At 40.2% G+C, this 25890-nt stretch overlaps 2 protein-coding genes across 3 annotated transcripts in view; one reads left to right on the top strand and one right to left on the bottom strand.

The window, feature by feature from the left end:
- The first annotated feature begins 227 nt into the window (after window positions 1–227).
- Window positions 228–25890, top strand: part of LOC131443481 (dynein regulatory complex subunit 5-like) — a 31686-nt gene continuing 6023 nt past the window's right edge. The window contains exons 1-4 of one of the 2 annotated variants that reach the window (XM_058613152.1): window positions 228–419; window positions 508–1067; window positions 1588–2037; window positions 4066–4232. In XM_058613152.1, coding sequence (XP_058469135.1) covers window positions 263–419; window positions 508–1067; window positions 1588–2037; window positions 4066–4232 — 1334 coding nt within the window. In that variant the 5' untranslated portion in view covers window positions 228–262. Of the gene's footprint in view, window positions 1068–1587; window positions 2038–4065; window positions 4233–25890 lie in introns of both variants that reach the window. The other variant, XM_058613151.1, reaches the window with a different exon arrangement.
- On the bottom strand, window positions 8423–17191 carry tmem151ba (transmembrane protein 151Ba). The gene is made up of 2 exons (XM_058613153.1): window positions 16855–17191; window positions 8423–11932 (listed from the first exon to the last, which is right to left on the bottom strand). Exons 1-2 carry the CDS (start codon window positions 16966–16968, stop codon window positions 10499–10501), a joined length of 1548 nt encoding a protein of 515 aa, XP_058469136.1. The 5' UTR covers window positions 16969–17191; the 3' UTR covers window positions 8423–10498.

A 25890-nucleotide genomic window follows, 5' to 3' on the forward strand; every position in this document is an offset into this window, starting at 1 on the left:
AAGTTGTCCTCATGTGTCAGCACATGCGGTCCTTAAATTTGATGGAATTGGTCCTGGAAAGTCCTTGAATTTGAAGTCAACGAAGCTGTGGGAACCCTGTGAAACATGGTGTCTTAGAATCTCATGTGGGACGGGCCAGAACCTATTATTATGATTATTATTAGTAGGTGTTTATTTAAACCAGGTTAGTTGTTGTGTTTTAATGTCTTTTTTTTTTTTTAACAGGAGAACTGTCGAAGTAATTTGACCAACCACTGCAACAATGCCCAAGTCCTGTTATCCTCCAGGGTCCAACCTCAAGGCCCCAGATGGGACGAGGAAGACAAGGACAATCATTGCTGAAGATCCTCACTGGACTCTGGCTCTCGTGCCTCGTCTGTCGAACCTCTGCCTGCAAAGTATCGCGAGCAACTTTGAGGGTAAGCTTTTGTTTTCAGGTGTGCGTTTATATACGCAGTCATTTACTATGTAGCTGGAAAATCATTGCAAATCTTTCACCTGTTCCAGAAAACCCCATATTTGAACCACTCACGCCCAGTCAGAGACACTTCATCCAGGAGAGGCTCTCTCCCTCTCTGCCTCTGCACGTCACGGCCAACTTGATCAGCGACGGCGTTTACTGGAAGCGGTGCTGTGAGCGGCGCTGGGATCTTTGTGATGTCTCACTCTATGGCCACAGCTGGAAACGAATGTTCTTCGAGCGATGCATGGAGAACATGATTGAGCTTTTTATTCCAGATGTAACGGAGACCAAGACCATTCTAGACATGGTCCCACACTGTAGGAACTATGTCAAGAGGCTGGACATCTGCCAGCTGCTGACGCCTGTCAAGGAGCCCCAGAGGGAGGAAGAGGAGGAGTTGGCGAGTGAACATGAGTATGAAGGACCTTCGGTGGACCACTTTGACTTTGGCATCCTGCTGGACAAGCTGACCAGCCTGGAAGAGCTACATTTGGTGTACAGGGTCAAACAGTGTGGTATGAACTTTGAATGGAAGATGTTTGAGATGACTGACAGAGACTGTGAGTCCCTCGCCAAGGCCCTTATGTCCTGCAAAACCTTGAAGGTGAATATTGTATGCAAGACAGTGTCTGGAGCTTCTTTGTTTTTGTTGCAATTCCAGCATTTCAGATAATCACATAATATTATTTTCAGAAATGTCCCCAACTAGAAAACAAACTGTTCTTGTACAACCTTAAATACAAGCTCATTCACATTAAAGCCCCACAGCAGAGCATCTGACTGCAACCTAGATTTATTACAGCATGAAAACATGGCCTTTATGTGATACTGGTTTGTGTACATTATAAGGAAGCTACACAAGATTATTGGCATTGATATTTGGGCTGAAAAGTACCACTATTTTTAATAGAAAATTCACCAAAACCCAAATATGTTTAATTTAAAATGGTGTAACACAGTATTTAATTATAGAGGCTAGAAACAGATTAGTGGAATTTATGCATATGGGAAATTCATAGAATAAAAACACCAGTTACACTCAGTGACCATTTTATTAGGTACAGTCTTCCTGTGCTCTCTGTGCTTCTCACCATAGAATCTTAACACTCTTCTGTCTTCCACAGCTTCTGAGGCTCCACCAAAGCCACATCGAGGACAACAAGTGCCGCCTTTTGGTGAAACACCTGCTGGACCATCCGTCCCTGAAGGTGCTGGACTTTTCTCACAACCTGATTGGGGACAGAGGAGCCAGAGGTATCGGCAAACTGCTCAGCAGAGGTAATCTGGAGGTCCTGAACTTGTGTGACAACGTAATTAGAGACCACGGTGCCAAAGCTATAGCTCATGCTCTGTCCAAGAACTCGACCCTTTTGTCCCTCAACCTGCGTCTCAACCGTGTGAGAGATGAGGGAGGTCAGGCCATAGGTGAGGCTCTGCTGAAAAACAACACCCTCTGTCACCTGCACCTCGGAGGAAATGAGGTGACTGCGCCCACAGCCGTCGCTCTGTCTGAAGCACTGGCTCAGAAGAACATACTGAAGAGCATCAATCTCTCCTGCAACAACCTGGGTGAGGTAAGTAAGACTGTAAATAACCTGTCAGTCTGATTATTATGTAAAATGATCTATTGTGTTGCATTGTTATGTGACCTTTTGTAATTTCCTGTAGAACCGGAAGTTTATTTTGAAAGAATAGTATGCGCATGTAATTTACGCTGAAAAAAAGAAACGATAAAACGTCAAGAACAAGGAGATGAGCAAAGGCTTAAGAAGATAAACACACGTGTAACGGTATTTGTTGCTCGAGTCTTAAGTGGCAACAAGGTATAATGAGTAATTGTGTTGTTTTAAATGTAAAACTAGTGGTGTAAACTGTTAATTGTACCTGCTAGCTTAGTTAAGTTTCACCTGTCGTCCTTTTTACCTTTACTTTGCCATGTTTTTAAACAGTCTAATTATTGTTTTGTTTTCTGTTCTGTTGGTCTGTGAACTCTGGTAAAGCCTTTTTTTTAAACATTTATTCGCAAACTTTGAACTCTGGCCGTTACTGGTATACGTGACGTCATTTTGACTAGTCGTAATTCCATTGTAGTTGTAGATATCTGTCACGTCATTCTCTACTAGTCAAAACTATAGTTCCTGATTATCTGTAATTATTATTTTTTTCCTAATCATAATTACGTCACTTTTGCCATCCATGTGTCTTGTGACTAGTCACAATTCAAGTCTACAACGTCATTCTGACTCATCTGAAACTTAATTCAAGATGGGTAAAAAGGATAATGTACATATCTTCAATTGAGGATAATTAAAGATATCTTGTGATATCTGTAATGTAACTGCATATATCTATAAAGACAAACCCCATACACATGAAGTATGTAAAATGAATGGCATAAGTAACATCATTTCTGACTAGTAAAAACTGACTTGCAGTTAGTTTTGACTATTAAGAATGACGTTGCAGATATCAGTAGTGAATATCCTGTCTACAGATTAAACGTTAAAATCTCTTGCTATATGGAACAACATCAAATTAAACAAAAACTATTAGACCACCAGTCGAGGCTTTTCTTTTCTTCGACTGGATGCTACAAAGACACTGAATTCCATAGTGAATTTCTCTCTTCTTTCCAATAACACAACAGAAAATAAGCTGCTGGACTATAAACAACAGTATTGCTGTTCTTCCATAATTGCTGCCAGGCCAAACATTTCAAGCAAGAGATATGAGATTTGTTGCCAGAGAAAATTAATTTAGTTATATGTTCTTTTAAGAGGCTTGTCTTCTAGTAAAATCAGTGAAATTCTAAAAAGAAAAAGACTGTATGTGGCTGAAATAGCTGGGTTTCCTTCTTGGTTTTGTATGTTGTTATTGTTAATCTTTGATATTGTTTTGGTTTTGCAAAATAAGGTTTTTTAATATGTAAACTTAACATTAGTTGAAATCCATAGTGACAGAAAATAACAAAATAATGCCCATTGTGTTCAATGAAATAGTCTGACTTTCCAAGATAGGACAGATGAGGGGAAAAGCCACATTACAAGTTGTCTTTTTTAACATTGTGTTAAATATTTTAGCAAACCCAGCACTTTGAAACACTTGTTTTTCTGCACTTTTTCTGAAATATGTTACTGGTACAAACTCAAAACAGTGAAGTAAACAGAACGAAGGCTTTAAAGTACAACAATTTTTAAATTATTCATGTTTGGAAAACATGGAATAATGGAAATCTGAGCAAGTATTCATTTCCCCTGTGAATTTTCCTCATGTCACACACTCTCTCTTTCTCTCCTTTTCGAGATTCCACAGTATATTGTGTCTTTGACGGGAAAACTCAGTGGAGGATCAAAAATCACCTGCAGAGCAGAAATGCACTGTGCAGAACCATCAATATCTTTGACCTTAAGCTTTTCCTCACGGAAACGGAAACTACTGTTTTAGACACTAAAAATACTGTAGACTAGAGACAGCAACAATAATAATTTCAAGATTGTTAAGGTTGTTTCCGCAGAAATGTGTGACTTACATTGTCATGGATATGTTGAAATGCATCCGTGACAGATTGTGAGTGATTGTTTTCTGTTTGTGTGTGTGTGCAGGCTGGAGGTAAAGCTCTGCAGGGGGCGATGTCTCTCAACACCAGTGTGACAGAGTGCGATCTCCGCCTGACTGAAATCGACGAGCAGATTGTTGCTTTCATCAACCAGGTGGTTTGGACGAATGAGAGTTTAGAACAAGAGAGAAGAGCTCGGGAAAAGACAGACAAGTAGACATCAACACGCCCTCTTTGCAAATCAGTCTTTAGTAGTTGTTAAATTTTTTAGGGAGATTTAACCAGATTTAGTCTAAAACACAATGGACCATTTCTAATGATCTAAGTAGTCAAACAATGAATTTGACATATCCATTTAAATTGGAACTCCTGTTCTGAAGCCTCCAGAATTCCTATTTAACTGGTGTTGAGGTTTCTCAACCAGAAATTCTGAGCCATCAAGTGCAACCAGGCTCCTGTTGTACGATACCAGCTGTCAGTCACACTAGTGTCCACTCATGTCGTCTCTTTTTCTCTAAATGGGACTAAAATTCACAAAATTTACATCATGTTTTATTAAAGAATACCTGAAACTAGAGAGTTTACACCAGAAACTTGTAAATCGTGGGACATGGTACTGAAAAGTAGGCTAATTTCCCCATAGATTCCATTCAAAAAAATCTGAATGGAGTTTCCCCCTGGTGGCTAGTCGGTATGTTGTTACTTCCGGGTTGGCTTCAGTGAGGAAAACGGAAGACAACGTCCAGTTTTTATGAATATTTCTTTACAACTTTACGTGCACATATGCAGAGACAACTTTTGCCATATAGACCTCCATTTTTGTCTTAACTATATGAACATGGGCTCTGCAGCTTATTCATTCATTCATCTTCTACTGCGTTATCCTCCACATGAGGGTCGCGGTGCCAATCCCAGCTGATATAGAGTGAAAAGCGGGGTACGCCCTGGACAGGTCGCCAGTCCATTGCAGGGCCAACATATAGAGAAAGACAACCATTCACTTACACACTCACATCTACGGGCATATTAGTGTGTCCAGTTAACTTCTGCATGTTTTTGGAAAACGGGAGATCCCGTGGAGAAACATGCAAACTCGACACTGAGACATATGTTAGTAAGCATTTGAGTTTATTGAGGAGTTTTGTTTCCATTTACACAGATTTGGTATTCAGTCCATATGTAACATCAAGGCAACATTGTGGTGTTGGAACACATAGACTTGCTTTTCCAGTATTTAGCTGTAGGTAACTGGACTTGCTTGAGTTGAGGTGAAGACTTGCAGTAACTCCAGTTCTGGAGACCTGAAGAAGCCTCTTGGATTAGAGGTGAAACGTCTTTAAGCACGTCCAGTAACAGTCCAGGCTAACTACTGAGGATGACTGAGAACCTTCACAGACATTGACTTGCATTGTTTTATTTTACCTACAGTATTCAACTGGTTATTAATAGAGTAACAACTTAATGTCATTTTTCCCCCAGTTAATTCTGGAAAAATCACAAGTTATAAGAAGAGACTAAGCTTTTCATGATCAACACGCATCAAACTAAAATTACTGATAGTCTTTTAAATCAGTAGTTATTGTCTGTTATTGTGTACGATCATTCAACCTTCCTTTAAGAAGCTGCAGATATGGGTGTCAACCACGTTATAAATCAGTCAAAACATTCATTTATTAAATAAGTGTGTCACAAAAATGTAAAATGCATTGAAAGGATAAATGCCACTGTGCTGCCAGTGGCATTTTTTTTTTTTTTAAAAAGGGATTGCGTTGCCATTTTGTGACTTCAGTGTATGCGACACATTCGTCTAAAATTGAACACCGACAGTCATTGTCATCTATTATTTTATTTACAGTACAGAGCCTTTCTGCCCTACAGTGTTTAAAAAAACAACAACAACAACATTTAATTATAAAAGGACAAAGCCCTACAGCGTTGTTGAGTGAAGGGATACATGGACACGATAAAGGGTTTAAGTGCTTGGCTTGACAAAAGTCTTGACGCTAACAGTCACCTATGGAGAAAATGTAGAACCTTTTTTTTCTCTTATTTTTTTTTAAATGATATTTTGTCAGTATTGTTGCATTAACATTGCACCGGTAAACATATTTTAGTTCTAATATTGATGAATATTAATATATCACAGTGAAGCCATCAGAGAGGCTTGTTGGCTAATTGTGAATAAGAATAATGTGATGTGTCTCCGTCTCTTGCAGTAAAAAAGAAATCATTCAGTACGTTTTTTTTTCCTCATATGTGTTGTCTGCATGCTCTTCTTCATGGTGATAATGTCGGTGTTACAGGACAAGATCGACTTGATTCTCTGTCCAGTGCATGTTTGTGTGATTATACATATTTTCCTACTAGTTTTCTGTTTATCACCTCATAGTAAAAATAAAACTTATTGTTTTAATTTGTTTTCTTTGTAAGAGTTAGACTAGATTTAAGTTGTATGTTCAACTTTGGCCGTGTTTACTCTTTATGCATTTATTTGCTTCAACCGACTACTATAAAATGCCTTTAATTGAATTTCACTCATACATAAATCTGTATTTGCTTTACCTAATATGTAATTGGTTTAAGTGCTCATATGGACTAACTTTATTTTCCATAATAAAATCCAATTTTTTTACAAAATATAAGAAATGGCAATAGTCTATAATTAAATGATTAAAAAAGGCCCCTAAAACTGGGTTTGTACATTATTTTACAGCTCATGACTCGTGTTTACAGAGTTGATGAAACCAGTGTCTATAATAAGTACATGCAAGATATTCTTTATGATTATTAGTTAAGTTATCGCATCCTGTGTTTGCTGTTATTAAGAATTTTAGCAAAAGCTTTTGAAAAGCAAAATGAAGTGTCTGCATAACTGAGAAAATGAAAGCGATATGACCCAATTTTGGGATATTTGTTACAAGCAGAGTCCTTGTCCTGAATATGATCCTGAGTCGTACAGTAGGAGCGTGCATAGATGAAAACAGGTTCAAACAGCTTAATCCAAACTGTCACTGGTTGAATGAAAATGGCAGGTTTTTATAGAATCCTTTTAATTATTTATTTATTTATTTTTAATCATCTCATTGTTTTTGACTGCTTCCAGTGAATTCTGTAGTATTGCTATAGAGATAGTCCCCGAAACCTAACACCACACATGGAATGTAATGAATATGGCTAATTGGCCACAATGTACAGTACAAGCCTGGTATCATGGAGAGGTTGAAATGGGAAGTGAGGAAGTGCTCGCGGTGCACATCCTCACTGTTCAATGATCCTGGTGACAGAAGATGATGATTCAGCCAATGTATTTTAATTTACTGAATTGTTGTTTTTTTGGAGTTTAACCCTCTCTCCATAGTCATAGCATACCAGATTTATTATTTTATTTTTGTTTCAAGGCTTGGCTCTTAAAGCTGCAGCGTGTAAACTTTGATGATTTGTGTTGTTGATGTTATTATTCTGCTTTTGTTTGGTTATTGTGAACAGAAACAATATACTATTACTTAGAGTTTGCTGCGTAATTTATCGCAAAACAGCCTCTGTCAAGTGATACTATTAGACCTGACTGAGGGAGCATTTGTGTGTATAAAGAGGCAGCACAGGGGCAAGACAAGGTTTTTTTTCAGATTTTTGAACAGTAGAATTCACCTCTTTCTTATGGCGCTTTTCTATCATATAGTTCTAGCACGGCTCAGGTTTTTTTTTGGCTTTTCCATAAAGCCCGTGGTATACTTCCACATATCGCAGACCCTGGTATACTCACACGTCAGGGTCCTGTAGTATCCATCTTTACCATTAGGGACACATTCCTACCAAGTCTAGTGTATTTTAGCGACAGCACTGCCGAAGGCCTGGCGATCGTGAGCCGAATCACAACCTGCTCGGCCGTATGTTGTGTGCTCTGGTCATGTGGGAAGTACTGAATTTATCTTTTGAATTAACTGATTCTAATGATTCAATACAACGAAAACAACTGCTAGGCAGTTCCATGCAACCGTGCTATGACGACCCCGCCCACGTTGAGGAGGTGTAATGGAAAACGACGTGCCCGATATCAATCCGCGTAGATCCAAGTAGTGCTAGAACTGTATTAGTGTTTTCAGTCATATGTCCAACTTTTTCAGCTGTTGCACTTTACTTGCTCAATGTTGCTATTGCCTCTGCTGTCTGTTTTGATGAATCACTTCCTCAGTGCAGCGCAGGAACGTAGTCTTAACACTGCGATACTGAGAAATACAAAGGGAGTCATGTGCAGCTGATGGGCTTTTAGCCGATGTTTCAAACTAAATTCACCAGGACTGAGTGTATGTACTCAGTTGAATTTTCTTTTCTTTTTTTTTTTTAAAGTAAGCCTGTCATATTAAATGTGACACTATCAGTAGTGAATCCAGGCCTCTGCGCCTATTTGTAGCGTCTTTGATGGCCAGCTCTCTGGTTGTCTCACTGATATGCATCATCATCAGCAGCAGCAACACAGAGCCTGTTTTACATTATGAAGTAATTAATCTGCAAAACGGGACGGTCTGACCTTTTATATCTAACATCAAGAAGTAGACCATGTGATACATGTTTCTTCTCGTGTAGGACTCACTTCTTTAAAGGGACAAATGTTGAGATGAGATCACTAAGTTATGGTAGCAAATGCTTGTCGGTTAACAGTTGCTCGCTAGGCACTTAAATAAAGAGGTAGGCTGAATAAAAAATATTGCCAAATATGAAATTAAAATGGATGTTTGAGAGTGAGAAATAGCTGAGGTGACACGGAGGCATCAATATTATGTGGTCAGTTGGCGATTTTACAAAATGTACAGTATAAAGTGATTGACAAACAGTGTCAGTTTGGAGTTGTCGTGTCCTTTAGCTTTTCCTGTGCTAAATTATTCATCGACTGTGTTTCTATATTTAGCAAGCGGAGAAGTATAATGTCATCGCCACCGAGCTGATTTGAGCTCGGTGGATCGGGATATTTCAGCATCTGTACCAGACATTTATTTTTGTACTGTGGAAACTTTAACCCCTTTTTTCCTCCCCAGTGAGTTTCCATGAGCACTGACGTTGAATTAGGAAATTGTAGATGTTTGTATTTTATACTTGGGCACAATTTCAGTTCATTTTATAAATGCTGTGAGATTTTTTTAGCAGAACTACAACACCTTTTTAATTAAACTTAGAGCGAGGTGCGATGGTGATATGTTTTCCCCTCGTGTTTCACCCCATTCACACATTATGTGTCAATTCTTTTATCAATAATTCATCTCTCGCTCACTGAGTTTCATATCCCCCGTCATGTCTTGCCAATTGAGTCAAAATCTATTTTAGGCTCCAAATGCGAGAAACTGTTACTCATGTCCTTTGCACATTGTCTGTGACTAAGATCTACAAATGTGGCATTTACAGTAGGATGTGACTTGACTTGGTCCTCGTTGGTTACGGACACCGTAAGGTTGATCGAGGTTGTGACACTTTGGCATTGTGGTCCTTTTAAAGCCACATTTTATTTTTGGACAACAGTCTCATCAAGTCCATCCAGGAACTTGACCAAATCCTTTTTTCATAGCTTGTAGATGACAACTTGATGTAGAAGGTAGAAGCAGAAGTCTTTATTATCTTAACTCAGGTTTCTTAGACCCCGTTCAAGCCTGTTAACAGACTGCACGCAAATAATCTTACGTAGAACTGTTCACACCTGGCATTAAAATGCGTCCTGGCTGGTCTCCTGTGGCCACATATGATCAGATCTGGCGCCCCCGCCCTTTATTCAAATGAACAGTGACACTATGATTTTAATGAGGCTGACGTGTTTTAGTGTTTCTGCTCGACACACAGAGAGAAAAGTAAAAAAAAAAAGCTCAGCTTTTGCTGTTGTATGTTTTAGCTTTACAAAAAAAGAATGTGTGTGGCCAGTAGGGATGGGCAATATCTTATCGTTCACAATATATCGGGGTAAAAATAATTGCGATAAATGCCTTGTGTTGAGTCGTATTTACGTATGCGACGCACTCGCAGCCGAGCCGGCGGTTTGTTCAAGTGTAGAACAACAACAAACGTGGTGGAAGGCGGAGATGATTCAGAGTAGCTTGTTTCGAGGCTCCACTTTAATTGTGTGGAAATGGTTTGGCTTCAGAAAGTCTGACGTGGAGCAAACTTGCAATTTGCAAGATTTGCAATAAATAAAACAACAACTATTAAGCATCGTAGTACAACAAATTAGTTTCACCACCTGAAACATGACCCTAAACTGGACCCTGCGACGAAAGCCAGAAGAAATGTGAGGAGGCAGCCCATATCCCCCTTTCCTAGTGGACACATGCATCCTCTTCCGACTGTGTTTTCTGGGATCCAATCCGAGGACACACTCAGTACGGATTGGGAAGATTTAGACCTGTACCTAGCACAGTCTGCACTAAGTGATCGTATGACTCGGGACAAATGTTAATACCAGATCTGAATGGGGTCTTTCTCTGTGTGGCAGACATGGGTCATAGTGAAGTCTCTACACAGGAGCCGTTTCTGTGCAGGGAGTGGTGGTCATGGTTGAGGCAGCCTTCGTTGCGATGCACAATGAGCACAGGAAAGTACGAAGCGTCCTGATAATTTGGAGGGTTCTCCTCAGTGGTCTGCTGATCTGACAGACAGTGAGTGCTCTCTGTGGGGCAGGACCGTTCATTCAGACTCCCGCTACTCCTCCACGGGAAGCTGCGCCTGGAGCCATACAAGCGGCCCAGTGAGAAGCGGCTGGCACTGAAGGGGATGCGAGGGCTCGTGGTGTTGCAGATACTGAGGGCGCTGCGAGAGAAGATGGAGGAGCTGCTGATGGCACGGTGACAGCGTTCACAGTTCTGCCTGTAGCCTCCACCTACGGAGTAGCTGTTGCAGCTCCCAGAGAGCTGAGCCAGGTCCATGAGAACTGCCTCTGAGTAGCTGGGCACCAGCTGCTGATTGGAGCGGATGTGCCACTCGAGTTCTGTGCTGTCGATTGTGTTGACTCTTGGGATGTGACGGCAATGCGGCCGCTCCTCAGATGGTGTTACTGGCACAAAGTCAAAGCCAAACAGCTTCTCTACATGGTAGTGAACACAGGCGGTACGATACTCCATCAGCACCCGCAGAGGCCAAGAGAGGGTGAAAGCAGCTGCCACCCAAAAAGTGGAGTTAGATGTGTACCAGGGAAGCTGATTGGGGTCAGAAAAGGCAATCATATACTCTTTAAAGTCTACATTCTTCAGATGCATGCCCTCACGAGCCTCCATGTAGTCATCCAGGCCCTCATTCTCTGTGAAGAATCTGGCCCGCTGGGTCAAATAGGTATTCTCTGACTCAACGCTGGCAAAGCTAAAGCACTTTGTGAACCTTAGCCTGGTGATCGGGAAACTCTCCAGACCCAGCAGTTGCTTTGAGATGTCCTTAACCCCACAGTTCCCATAATCAAACTCCGCCTCTGCCACGTGAGTGTTGACTCGCTCATGGTAGACCTGCGTGGTGGTGTAGGCATCTCCGTTACGGTATCGCGTCACTTGCCGTGTTCTCCTGACATAATGATAGCTGATGGCCTTCCACCAGATGCAGGGCGTGGCCTGCTGCATTCGTTGGACGCGCTCGACCACAGTCTCCACATCCACCTTGTACTGCAGCACGTTCTTGGTGTAGCAGTGCCAGCACTCCACCAGGTGGACCACATAGAGCATGACCAGGAAGGCCAGAGGGATGTAGATGTAGCCGTTGGAGCAGGGACTGTCATGGTACATCATAGACTTTCCCTTATAAGCGCTGTCGAAAGAGAGGCGCGTGACTTTGGTCACCTGGCACCAGGCCATCACCCCGATGCAGCCGTACATCAGGAGGGACAGAACCAGGCATTTCCAGTGGCTTTCCTGACACAAGGACTTAGACAGGGACTGTTTCTGTGGTCGCTGCTACAAGGTGAGCAGAAGAAATAAGCAGAAAGTCACAAAAACAATACTGTAATATACAATACATGGTAACATCAAAGCATTGAGGAAACTAGTAGGTCGGATTGAAAGAGTTAGTGACATCTATCAATTAGTTATGTTTCCAAAGTGCATCAGAGAACTATGGTGGCCTTTGCATGCCAGAAAGGATGTCAATCTTCTTTGTTTGCACTTTAAGCCTCCATTTTAAAACATGCTCTGACTGGTTTGTCCTTTCAGGCTGCTGTAGAAACAGGGCAGAGCTTTTTCTAGAGCTATTAAAACCAAACAATATATATTTTAATGCAAATATACACTAAAACAAACATACTTATGGTTCATATGTTCAATTTATAAGGATAAACCCTTCTAAATGTTATATACTAACCCTTAAATTACACATTTTTAATGTAATAATCGTTATTTTAGTTGGTGAACCTTCGGTTGACCTTAGAAAAATATAAACTCAGAAACAGTTAAAAAAAATTCTCCCTTAAATATTTAAGGGTATTTTCCTGTGTTGTAAGTGCTTTTACATAGTTTATGCATTAGCTGTGAACCGACGGCTCGTGTCCTGGTCTGACATGGCCTGTAATAATTGAAAGAATCGCCCACTTATAAAAGAAAATTCAGGAAAAAATATTAAGTATACCTTATGTGTCACTAGTGTGTGGGTGTGTGAGTGGCTTTGGCACATGGCTTTATATAAATATGATATCTGAGAACAGGAAAGGAACAAGAGATCAGAAACAGCTATTCTTCTTTGGACACTGTACTGACAAAGGTTTTAAGCCCTAACCATAACCAGTTAATGTCTAACTAACTGTAATCATTTTAAATGTTTTTCCAATGAAAATGATTAGGTAAAAATTACAATTTCCTCCCCATATCATGAGATCACAATTTCAGTCAAAATAATCGCAATTATGTATTTATATAGAATCGTTCAGCCCTACGTCTAACCACAATTCAAATCTTAACCATTTCCCATTTCCTCAGAAATTAGGTTCTGGCTCATTAGGACCAGGACCATGACTCCTGGTCATGACGAGGTCAGTGTTTATGCCAGAAAAAAAGGTCCTACGGTCCTAATTTTTTACCTCATAAGAAATGGCAAAACTAAGAATGTGTGCACACAGAATATGTGTGCACACATACAGATTCTGTCAAGCCAGCTAGAAAACAGCAGTGGGATCACTCTGGCAGCATAAATAAAGCCAGTGCCATCTTAATCACCTCGAGGCACAGCAAGCCCCAGTGCATACATCAAGAGCGAGTCACACCTTTTGGGAAAACTGCAACACGAAACCTGGCAGACATTCAAATGCCCAGAGAAAGATGAACTGTAACAAAATCCATTCCAAACCTCTGCATCACAGACATCACGCCAAAGCAGAGTCTGTCGCTGCATCGGCTTTAAACACTTAGTGTTGTACTGTAGCAGCAATGATTCGATTTAAAAAAAAAAACCCACAAAGATTATCTTTTCCTTCTATTACACAGGTCAATTTCTGACATATGAATAATCACAACAACCAGCATCAGTGCATCGATGGATTGAATTTAGCATCGGCTCTGTGCTTTTAGAGTGACAGACAAGCATAAATAATAGATGCTATTTCACCATAATTATCTTCACCACCTTGGTCACATGGTCCCCATCTCCCCTGCCAACCTAAGGCTACACCCCACAGAGCAGCAGGGATTAACACTTTAATTCCCAGTTGAAATGAACCCTCCTGCAGGCGAGAGCGTTTATTCATGAGCACTGTACGTGTTTAGCAGCCTGTTTAAAAAGGCAGGAATTATGATGACGAGTCATGAAGCAGAAGGCATTGTTGAGATGTTAGTTCCAGTGAGTAACACTGAGGAGGGTTTGTTGACAGAAATGTAACATGCCGCTTTTTCACTACATGGTACCGGTATGGTAGGGCACAACTCGCCTCAGCACGTTTTTTTTTTTTTTTTCTTTTCCATTAGTGATAGTACCTGGTAGCTGGTACTTTTTTTAAGACCTGCTCTGGCGAGGTTCCAAGCAAGCTGAGTCGATATTATGTGTATCAGCCACTGACTGGTCAGAGCGTCGCCACAGGAAGAGTCATGAGCGTGACATCTGACACAAGAATCATAGCGAACAATGCCGAACTGTAGTTAAAAAGACTTAAAAATCCTAAAAACATGGGTTTTACTTTCCAACATATAGCATGGAAATGTCTAAAATGTGGTGTATTTAGCAACAGCACTGCTGAAAGTCTGCGATCTGCTGTATTTTAGTTCAGTGACCGTGTCAGACGGAGTCTGTGCTCTTTTTAATTAACTGATTCTAATGATTAAGTCACTAGTCACTTGTTTGTGTGTCGCATATAAAACTAACTTCATGCAGCCATGTAGTGATGACTCCGCCCACGTTGAGGACGTACTATAGTAATGGAACAAGGAACTAAACCTTGTAGAGTTGAGCCGTGCCATGCCGACGCGAGGCAGGACTACAGTATGTAGTGGAAAAGCGCCAATATATATTACCCAGAAGTATGTTCTTTTGTTACAATCTGCCGTCTCTCCATTAGATGTCACTAATTCTTACCAAGTGGGCTATTAAGAGAGCAACATATGACATTTCAATTAAAGGAACTGCTTGAATTCAGAACAGAATTGTTTCTTAGGGCTGTGGACAGCACAAAGGTGACTCACCACATGAAACCAGTGTCATTGACACATTTGATAAACATTAGACAGAAAATCCCCTACCTTGGCTTCATATAAATAGGAACAATGACCTCTTTTTACACCCAATACGTCACATGGGGTCACAAAGAGAGAGAGAGAGAGAGAGCGAAAGCCAGGAATATAGCATAAAAATATCAATATCTTAATAACAATCTAAAATCTGAACATAAACTGGAACACAGTGTATTTTTGTATTCAAAACATGCTGATTTTTTTCTTTTTTAACAGAAAATTAAGAGAACACACATAGTAAATGGGCACCTGAGCATGAAATTGTCATTAGAAATAAGTATAAGGTGTTCTTTCAGGGAAAAATTAAATGAAATATAACACTCCAGTAAGAATCTGTGAGAGCCAATGAGATTCACAATTCCCGGCACCACTGTGGTGCTTTTAACTGAGTTTCTCTTCACTTTATAAGACTGTCTGTGTTGCATATAAAAACTCCCTCGTGTCATGGATATGTAACAGACATGTATGTTTTAAGGGAAGTGGCAGGAAAAAAAAATGTAATAAATGAAATAAGTATTTCCTTGTCTGTCTTTAAAAGCAACAGAAAATGGGCCAGTTTTATATTTTACTTTGCTTATCTGCTCTCACTCAGTGTAAAAAGCTCTTTCTGTAACAAACCCTCATTAATTTTAGTTTTCTCCTACGGAAATAAAAAAGCTTTTATTCTGTAGCCGTCTCGGTGGCAGTCTTAGGACAGAGCAATATACGACATTACGGCAATAAAAAGCACTTGCAATAAGTTGATTGGGGTGCATTTCCATTATCGAGATAGTCGTAAATGGGAAAAGTCATTAATATTAATATATCATGTGAGTGGCATGAAATACAACGTACAGTCCTAGTGATTTATTTGTTTTCAGTGCCACAAGCCTGCATCTTTCACTTTGGCATGTAAAAAATGTGTTTCCTTAGTTACAGTTTTTGCTAATGCAAGTTAATTGTTTCTATAACATTTTTTATATATAATTTTGTGACTTTTAAAAAACATTTTCTCGCAGACATACTTTTGGTCACTACCATGGTTGCCGGGGTAACCCACATACAGATCAGAGAAAGTTGAGGGTGGTGTCTGTCTGGACAGAAGAAGCCCTGCTGTGTGGCTAGTGGGAACTCAAAATGTGTTTTTTCACTATAATTCCTGCAAAATTCACCGCATAGCCCTAAATCTCAGATTGTGATTTTCACACGTCCTGATGTGCACACCAAGTCTGGTGAGTTTCCGTGCATCATGCAGTCTTGTATAAAGAACCTAAAAGGAGTACGTGAGTAAACGTATCTTACCAGAGACCAATGACTTTGGTAGAAGTTGAAGTCACTTTTTTATAATATTACTTAAGTTCAGTCTTAAAGTATATGATATTTACCAAACCTAAGTATCAAAAGTCATTTTATGATATGAAATATACTTAAGTTTTTGAAAGTATTAAAAAAATGAGTTGGAGGAGTTCGGTTAGGATTGAGCCATGGTAGCTCAGTAGTAGGGTGTGTTGACTTTCAAGTGGAAGGTAGTGGGTTCAATTCCTGCCTCTGCTAGTCTATATGTTTCCTTGAGCAAGACACTTAACCCCATGTTGCCAACTCTTCTTCTGATTTTATTTGGTAGTAAAGAGTAACAAAGATAGTTAGAGGAAATGTATGTTTATGTTCAAGACTCTAAACAAAAAACATTTTAAAGCATATTTGTGCAGTAATCCCAATTATATTGTGAATTGCAGTTATTTTGCTCATGATTATTGTGACAGACATGTTCCATATAATTCCATAATTCCAGGTGGTGTTTTATTTTTTTTCCTGAGGACCTACTTAAATTCTTTCCCAGACTCCACAAACGTCCCTTAATCCCATTTTGGAAACATGTGAATATCTGAGTGGAGTTGGAAGACTGTGAAGCATGCAGGAGGAGGAGGACATTCGTGCACGCGCACACTCTCGGGTGCGCGCTTGGACGGTTCAGGTTCATGTGTTAGTTCTGCATATTATTAGCCCACTGATACAATTACGTTGTAATTCCCCACTGGTGCGTTTTACAGTGACCCTCAATTAAACCCCTAATAATCTCATTATCATTGTTGTGATCCCAGTGAAATGTGTCACAATAATTACAGGATTAATTTACACGACATTAGGTGAGAAAACTGGCCTATATTCTGCAAACAATGTTTCCTCACCTCCTCACGGGGACTGTCCGACTCCTCTTCGGGGACGGTGGTGGTGGTGGTCTCGGTGGCGGCAGCGGCGGCGGTGGTGCTTTCACCGTCCGCTGCAGCCGATGCTGGGGACATGGTGATGAAGACACAAACACCCGGGCATGGATCTCCTGTTGGGATGGGGTTTGTCTAAATTAGGCTGCAACATAACCGAGAGCCCCTCTGCGCATCATCCAAAGGAAACCAGTTCAGGGACGCAAACGGTGAAAAGATGCACCATGATCCCATCATCATCGGCAGCAGCAGCCGCAGCAACAACATCCTCGTCCAGGTGGGAAGACGGGAATCCCGTCATTGTTCCTCGCTGAAAACATCGAGACTCCTCCCGCGAGGAAAAGCAGAAACGGCGAGATGACGATGGTGAGGAAGAGCAGACAAGGCTGTGGAGCTGTGGAGAAGGACAAAGACGACAGGAAGCGGCACGTGTGAGCAGCCACCCCAATACTACAGTATAGATCACACACATACACAGAGGCGGTGCTGCACAGAGGAATCCACCCACTATACGTCCCATTAACTGCACATGACTTTGTCTCTGTGCACATCAATAATATTATATCCATATATTGGGTTGTGATGGTAGGAATAACAGGGGGAAACTGTGTCTCTTAAACCACAGTTTGCGTAAAATAACATTAAAGGGCCAGTGTGTAACAGTGAGTAGGGTGTACTGGCAGAAATTGGTATTTTATTTGTTTTATTTAACCTTTATTTAACCTGGAACATCCCCTTGAGATTACAAACCTCTTTTTCAAGGGAGTCCTGGCCAAGATAGGCAGCAGCAAGTATGAAACACAACAGTCACAAATTTACACAAGCATAAAAACAAATGAATCCAGATTAAAAATACCTTTTTGTTAAGTATTTGCACATGATCAAATGATTTTGGTGCATGCACAGAATGCCAACTTCGACGCCAGTCTGACTAAGAATTTACATGCAGGAGTTATAATTGGACTATGAATCGCATTATCCATTATTAGTCCGACTAGTCTACACCAAAGTCCATAGGGTAATTCAGCAATTTCACATCACAACATGTTGGAGATTTTAATCCACTGTTGCCTCCATCATTAAGTTCAAATGTGTTATCTTGTGACTTTGAAGTGTGAATGTGAACATAAATGAATCAAACTTACCAAACATGACAGTAGAAGGCCAGCAGTGCCTGTTTTCATTTTCTCTTTGGACTTTGGGTGCAGTGAAAACATATTATATTTCCAGCCAAAGATTGCTGCCTAATAGTGAGTAGTAGAAAACATATTTTTAAGGTAATGTAGACCTTGGTAGGCATAGGCTTTATGAATTGAACCACTTTATTAAGTGTTTTATTCTTCAACCTTTGAGGTTATTTGTGTTCAGTTTTGCTGTTACACATGAGACATTTAGGAAAGCATCAGTCAATCCAGAAGGCTGCAAAATGTGGTGCTGATTTCTTATTTTATTTGGTAGACTGACTGCTAGTGGAACAAGTTTGATAAATTGTTGCAATTGTTGTAGCAACATGACATTTCTTTTTCATTTTTCTTTTAATATGAAATGCAAGAAATAACAAGATTGAGTAATATATCATGTATAATTTTGCATTCTTTTCATTCCTTTCTTTGCACACATCACTGTTTACAAAAGAACAATTTATTGTACACTGTCAGCACACACACACAAACCCACAGTAAGGACATTGGACTGGACCGCTGGCACAAGCAAACATAACAGTAGATGACATGAAAACAGATGGCAGCTCTTGGCAGCAGTAAAGCTTTCTCTCTCTGACAGTCACTATTGTTTTATAGGCTGTATTTACGATGGATCTCTAAAAGCCCAGAGCAGTAGCTGTAGTGTAAGTGAGCCCCCTAAAGGCCAAACCACAACAAGCATCTCCCAAAATAGAAAAAGAATCAAGAGTTTATCGCTGGGTTTTGTCCCGTTTCTCCTTTTTGATGTTAAACCTGCTCACAAACATGATTTACTTAATTTTTTTTGAGCATGTATTTAAAATCCTGACTGGGATCAACCAAGTTATTGTTTCAATCTTCCAATGCTTAGACACTGGAGTTGTTTATTTATAGTGGTCTTATGCAATCCTGTTTTTTAAAGTGCAGATTGACACTCTAGTATGACATGAGAACATAAAACACACAGCCGTACTGATGATGATAATAATAAGGAGTCACTTATAAAGCTTTTCATGATACATTACGTGTGAGTTAAGTTTAGGGTTTTTGCAGATTCTCTCACACAAAAGCCAAGAAAACACCCCCCACATGAATCATTGTTTGTCTGCAGCTTGTTGTTGCTTCTAGTGACAAATCTGGTGGACGTATACACTGTATACCCACTACAAAAGGACCATGATTGCCTTAATAACTACTTAAAAGTGTGCAAGGATACACAGTGTTGTAATTTACTTTGTTACTGTACTTAAGTACAAAATTCACATATCTGTACTTTAATTTGTTTTTCTAGCAACTTTTACTTTTACTCCACTATATTTCCTCTAACTATCTTTGTTACTTGTTACTACCAAATACAATCAGAAGAAGAAGAGTTGGTCATTTAAGACTTTTACTTAAGTAATATTATAAATAGTGACTTCAACTCCTACCAAAGTCATTTTCTGGTGAGATACTTATACTTTTACTCAATTATCCCTTTAAGGTACTTTATACAAGACTGAGGATACATAACAACACTTTTTTGACAGAACTTGCACTCAAGTGATTAGTTTTTGCAAATAAAAGGTGGTCGTTTTTGTCAGAAAACTAGTTCAATATAATAAAATTCATTATGTGAGCTGTTTTTGTAGGTTATTGCTGTGGGGGTCTGGTAACCCATGCCACCTTGTGGCACTACTAACCTAATTTCTGTGACCTGGGGTTATGGTGAGGAGAAATATCTCAACTGTTAGGTTTAAGTTAGGGTTAGGTATTAAAGGTCCAGTGGAATAAATGGAAGACTCCTCCACTCACTCCTCCCTTTCAGAAGTGTGTCAGGGAACTTTGGTGGCCTTTACATACCAGAAAAGATGACATCTATGTTTGAAAAATCAGCCTCCACTTAAAAAACAAGTGCACTGGCTAGTTTGTGCTGTAGAAACAGTCTTGCCTCTGTGAAGCAAGACCCTTACCTAAAGTATTACAATACTTATTTTAAGGCCATGAAAAGCATTTGTTTACACTTCTACAAACATACTTTATTCAATTTCTGACAATAAACCCTCCTAAATGTTTCACACTGGGCGTTTTGAACCAGTTAGGGATAAACAAACTGTCTAAATGAAGGGAAGTCAACGTAGAGTCCTGACAAGAATAGGTGTACAAACGGTTGTGTGTGTGTGTGAGTGTGTGTGTGTTCTGTGAGTATATGTACGTGCGCGCGCTCGTTCACGCGCACTGGGGATTCCCCCGCGTGACAAAAACAGCTTCGCCTTTCACATGTCAGCTCTTCCCCTTCTTATCGCCTTTCATTGCTCATATGCTCTTCTCCTCCTCTGCTCCTCTGCTCTCCTCCGCCTGGAGCTCACGCTGTTACCGGATATCTACCGTTTCTCCTTTCTTCTACGCCTGCTTTTTGTTTTGGTTTTTTCAAACAACTCCGTGATGACCGTTGGACAACTTTTTTTTTTTTAAAAGAGTGTGTAATTTAAACAGGGGAAAACATGGAGGTCTGTTTCTGAGTGTATTATCGGTGAGTGGAATGAAACGCAGCGGCTCTTCGCTCTGGTCTCACAAAGGAGCGGTGGTTTCCTCGGGTGTCTGTCAGCGGGCTAACACCGGAGTCCGGTCACATCACCGGGCACCGAGCGGCGACAACAACCGCCTGTAGCCGTTCCAAGTCCTCTGTGAAGGAGGGGGAAACCCAGCGAAGCCACCACCACCACCACCACCAATACCACCATGGCGGGCCACGGCTGTAGCAAAGATGACTTACAGGACTATGCGGTAGAGAACCGCACAGACTCAGGCATTGACTCGTACCGCTCCATTCTGAAGTCGGAGGAGCCCCGGGAGAGTGGCGACATCAGCGGGCCCAGGGAGAAGTTCTCCACCGTGGAGGAGCGGCTGGACTCAGCCTATGGCTCCTCGTCCATCACCGGGGAGAGTCTGTCGGAGCTGGTGGACAGCTGCACCATCTCCAGCGGTCAGGAGGAGCAGGAGACACCAAGCTGTGAACTGTCCGAGCAGGAGGAGAACCTGCTCACTACTATCACTGAGGAGGGGGACACGTACGTTTATGTTTGGTTACTGCATAGACATGAGATGACAGTTAAAAACGACCAAAAAATAGTTTTGAATTGTCACGATATTATTGTAATAATCATAGGGGTGCTAATCGCCAGAGACACCACGATACGGTATTATCTCGATATTTAAGTCATGATGCTATCACAGTATTGCGAAATCTAATGCCTATTCACCAATGCACCATCTAGTGGACTGAAACGTCAATGAATATTTTTATGCTAATCCATAAAAAGGTTTACGTTTATTGTAACATCATGCTAAAAAAACTTTCAAGTTTAACCTTAAGATGGTCTAAATGTCAGAAAGTGAATATACTACTCTTAAGTTTGAGTGTATAATTGCTTTAAAATACAAGTCATATTTAAGGCAAGGGTCTTGCTTTTCCGCAGTCAGCCATCTTGTGCCGTGAGGTTTTTACTATAGCCTCAGTGGACAAGTATAAGCTTACTACACAAACGAGAAGTGGAGGCCACCATAATTCCCTGTAGGAGTCCTCTGTTAGCTGCAATCTGCAGTCTTACCATTAGATGTCACTATTGCTTAAACACTGGACCTTTAGTACATATATATTTTTTAGATTTTCGAACATAATTAGAGTCATTTGTCTGTAGTCTACCTTCATTTGGTTTGCATCCACAACATTTTAGAAGATGTGTTTGTATTTGTGTGAAGTATCTGAAATAGTACGCCATTTCTTCGTACAGGGCGCGCCGCGAAACCTCTAAAAACATTACTGGCACTGGCTAAAACATTTTACAAAGTGTTGTATAATGGAAATCTCAATTTGCTCACATGAACTTTACAAGTTTCTTTTTACACAATTATCACAATAATGGAAATTCAGCTCTAAAAGCTATAAAAGACCTTTTATATTGCGATGCACAATAACATGCGCAAGTTCGTCAAGTTTGCAGGGTCTTAGAGCTGAAAAGCACAACGGTGGGCGAAGCTCAAACGTGGTGCCTTACATTTCAACAGTGACTATGGACACCACTAATCCACCTAATCTAAATAAGACATTCAGATTATGATGAGTTGCTAGTGAACTATTCCATCCATAGTCCTATTTACATGTTGCAGAGCATAATCTGATTATGAATCATGACTGCACGTCCACTGCTGTAGAGACTCCTCTTACCAGAACATTGTAGTCTGATTAAGATGTATATGCAGGCATAAGTGTCGCTAAAATCACAATACTCCACATCTTAATCTGATAATTGATTATGCATTTATTTAGGTTAAATGCAGTTTACATGGCAGTGTCTTATTTGGATTATAATCAATTTTGATATTATAATATTGCTCCCTAATGAAAGCATATCTCTTTAAGTTTTGTTCTTTTCAATATTTTTTTTTTTTTTTTTAAATAGCTCCAACTGATTTAGGAGCTAATAGATATTCAAAATCTCTACACCCTTCCTTCAAATTAAGTTCCTTAAGTCCAAGTTTCATTCTATTTCTTTATTTCAGAAACTGGAACCCGATGATATTTGACATTTCAATTTAGAAAATGTTCCCATGATGAGTTGCTTGTCAAATTAGTTGTTGATTAGTTGTCTTTGTTTGTGCATAGACAAAAGATTTTTTGCACTACTGCCATTTCAAGCAGCCTATGTCAACATAAAACCACCCATTATTAACAGCTGCTACTGTAATAGAGTCAGTCAACGCCACTTAATTGGGGCCACTGTATTTTCCCATGATTCTGGTTTTGAAGGGGATTTTATAAGTGAATGATACTGCACACTTTTCTTTTTGGTAATGAACTTTGTCCTTGTCATGAATGTGGATTAAATCCTGTGAGGCGTCTCTCAGCCAGAAAACAGAAGTGAAACAGAGAGGCCTGGACTTCCCCATGCAGCACAGACAAAGCACATGCTGTGAGACAGCAGTGTGGCGTGCTTTTGATCCAAGAAACTTGTTGATCAGGATCGCATGGCCTGGCTCTTCTTGTGTTGTTGGATCCCACAATTCATTAGCTGCTGTCTTTTCTTTAATTTTTTTGTTTTGGTTTTACTAAACCAGACATTCAAATAATCTTACTTGGTTATGAGCCAGTGGCTTTTTCTTTTCTTTTTTTTTGTGCTTCTTTTAAGTTCTCACTTTGAGTCAAGGAAACTGCAGCTTTCTGCACACAGTTCACACATGTCAACCTCCACACACACAAACACAGCTTTCAGTAGAATTTCTTGTGTGACACACTCATCTGCAGCATTGCCGTGTCATCACATTGTTCTAACGTCAAAAGCGAGCTCGTTCACGACTCCTGCAGACACCTGTGTGTAATCCGCCGGCTGATGTAGCCGCCACACCGACATGAATGTTTTGTGCCTGACCTCTTTTCGTTTCCTGCTCACCGATTGTTGGAGACACACGGTTTCATTCTTACACCCTAACTATAGATGCCCGAAACACACACCACACTGAGAGATTCATGCAAACATTTATTTTTCCCCTATGGGATTTTTTTTTTTTTTTCTGACTTAGTTCTTATTCATTCAAGTCTTACTGAAACCAGGAAGTCCCTTTTACACTGAGGTGTTTGCTCATCGTTGACTACTCAATAATCCACTCATCTGCAGGCTTTTAACTCAGAAAAGCAGACATTAGGCACCATACTCAGTGACCAGCGCGTCATGTGATGGTTTTTCCATACATGTATACCTGATATTTACATAATTTTTGGAAGGACTTATGTCAAAACAGATATGTAAATATGTTAAAGACCGATTGTGTTTCCATTAGAGACACATTTTTCCACTTTCATGGGCGTTTCTTATTTGAATGAAGGTACCTGCATGTTTTTGTCTCGGCTCCCACGTTCAGTTAAGGGCTGCCTCCTTCATTATGTGTGTCCTCGATTCATCTGCTTGTCCAATTGTATTCTTTTATAAATTAATGGATTATACATTTTTAAAATATCAGAGTCTGTGCAGTTTCCCAAACTCTAAAAAATAGTGATTAATCACCAGATATTCAGTTAGAACCAGCTGCTATTAAGCAAATTATATGATTAATCATTGGTTTCAAATCCAGTTATATTTAGTAGCACACAAAACACAGGCCTTATATGAACAGTTCCTCCTTTTTAGAACATACTCTGTCGTACCGTTTCCATCACAGGTCAAACAAGGATATAGTTTAGATTACAGTTTTCTAATCATTCATTTTAACCCCTTTGATTCTCACTGCAAAAATCACTTCTGTGTTATATCCACACTTGGAAAATGATTGCATGCTGACATTTAATCAGTCAGACATTTTTTGGCAATGATTAAGTGCTTTGTAGAATGGATTTCCTCCTCAATAAGATAATCATATTGAATACATAACCACTGAGATAATTCAATCAAATCTCATTTTTGTGAGGCTATGTTTGGCCAAAGGAGACAGAAGAGGTTTTCTTGCATAAATGATATTTGTGTGTGTGTGTGGGACTGAACAGGAAATCAGACATTTGTCCGTGTCTTGTTTTAAAGCTGGGAGTTTTCCTGTAACAAATGTATTCAAATGACATTTATTCTGAAGGAAGAGATCACATCTGGCCATGTTATGAAGTAGTCTCAACCTGTGATTTTATTTTTGTTTTAAACGTGTAAACTACACTTTGATTTTAAGGTTAATCTATACAAAGCAACAAAGCACCATTCCATTTCCTACTTTTGGGCACAACTTCAACTTCCCACTCAGGTTTTGAGATGCGTGTGTTTTATTTAGTCACTTGCTGCAAGTGTTTACAAAGTGGTGCCCACTGATATGTGTTGAAACACACTCACCTAGTTTAACCTCTTACTCTCCTACCCTTTCTATTGTGTGTTTGCCCTGATCAATATCCCGACCGTTGAATCTTGCCGTTCCAGCCCACTGAGTGATACGTCATGTTTCAGTCTCTTGAGATGAATACTGAGGAAAATTGTGATGCAATGTTTTCTCTCTTGTTGATACGTAGGTTGTTTTTTTGTCTCCGCTATTCGGTTCCACTTGTTTTAAGTTGAAGCGACATTATGACTACATTAAGATTATCAGCCACATTGTTCAAATCCAGTTTAAATCTGATTCATCAGACTTTCTAATAACTAATTGCACTTTTCCATTATACAGTTATAGCACCACTCGGCTCTACGCGACTCTACTTGCTTTGGTATCAGTCATGTAGTTTTCCTTTACTATAGTACCTCTTCAATGTGGGCGGGGTCGTCATTGCACAGCTGCACAAACCCGCCGTGACAACAATTCATACGTGACACAGACACACAAACTAGTGACGAGCAAAGCACTTGTTTTCGGTGCACTGAATCTTTAGAATCAGTTAAAATAAGATTAGTTCAGCACTTCCTAGAGATTAACGCATGTTTTCATGATTTTTAAGTCTTTTTAACTGATCTACAGTTCGTCATTGTTCGGTTTGATTCTTGTGTCGGACGTCGCGCTCATGACTCTTCCAGTGTCACATTGTAGTATTGGCTCAGCTCGCTTGGAACCTCACCAGCTACCAGGTAATATCGCAAAAGAAAATAGTAGAGCCGAGAAGAGTCATGCTAGAACTATATGGTGGAAAAGCGTCATACGTGTCTTGCATCCGAATGTCGCTGCCCTTTCAAACGGCAGTCATGTTCTATAGAGTGTGACTCGGCTCACATTTTTCTGTCCTAACCCGACCCACGCCTTGAACACACGTCCAAGCCTGTCCCGATGTCACGCCGGTGGTTTGTTGTAGCCTGTATTTATGGTCAAGGCAAACGACGAAAAT

This window comes from Solea solea, chromosome 17 (genome assembly GCF_958295425.1).
Source record: "Solea solea chromosome 17, fSolSol10.1, whole genome shotgun sequence".
In the NCBI taxonomy this organism is placed as follows: Eukaryota; Metazoa; Chordata; class Actinopteri; order Pleuronectiformes; family Soleidae; genus Solea; species Solea solea.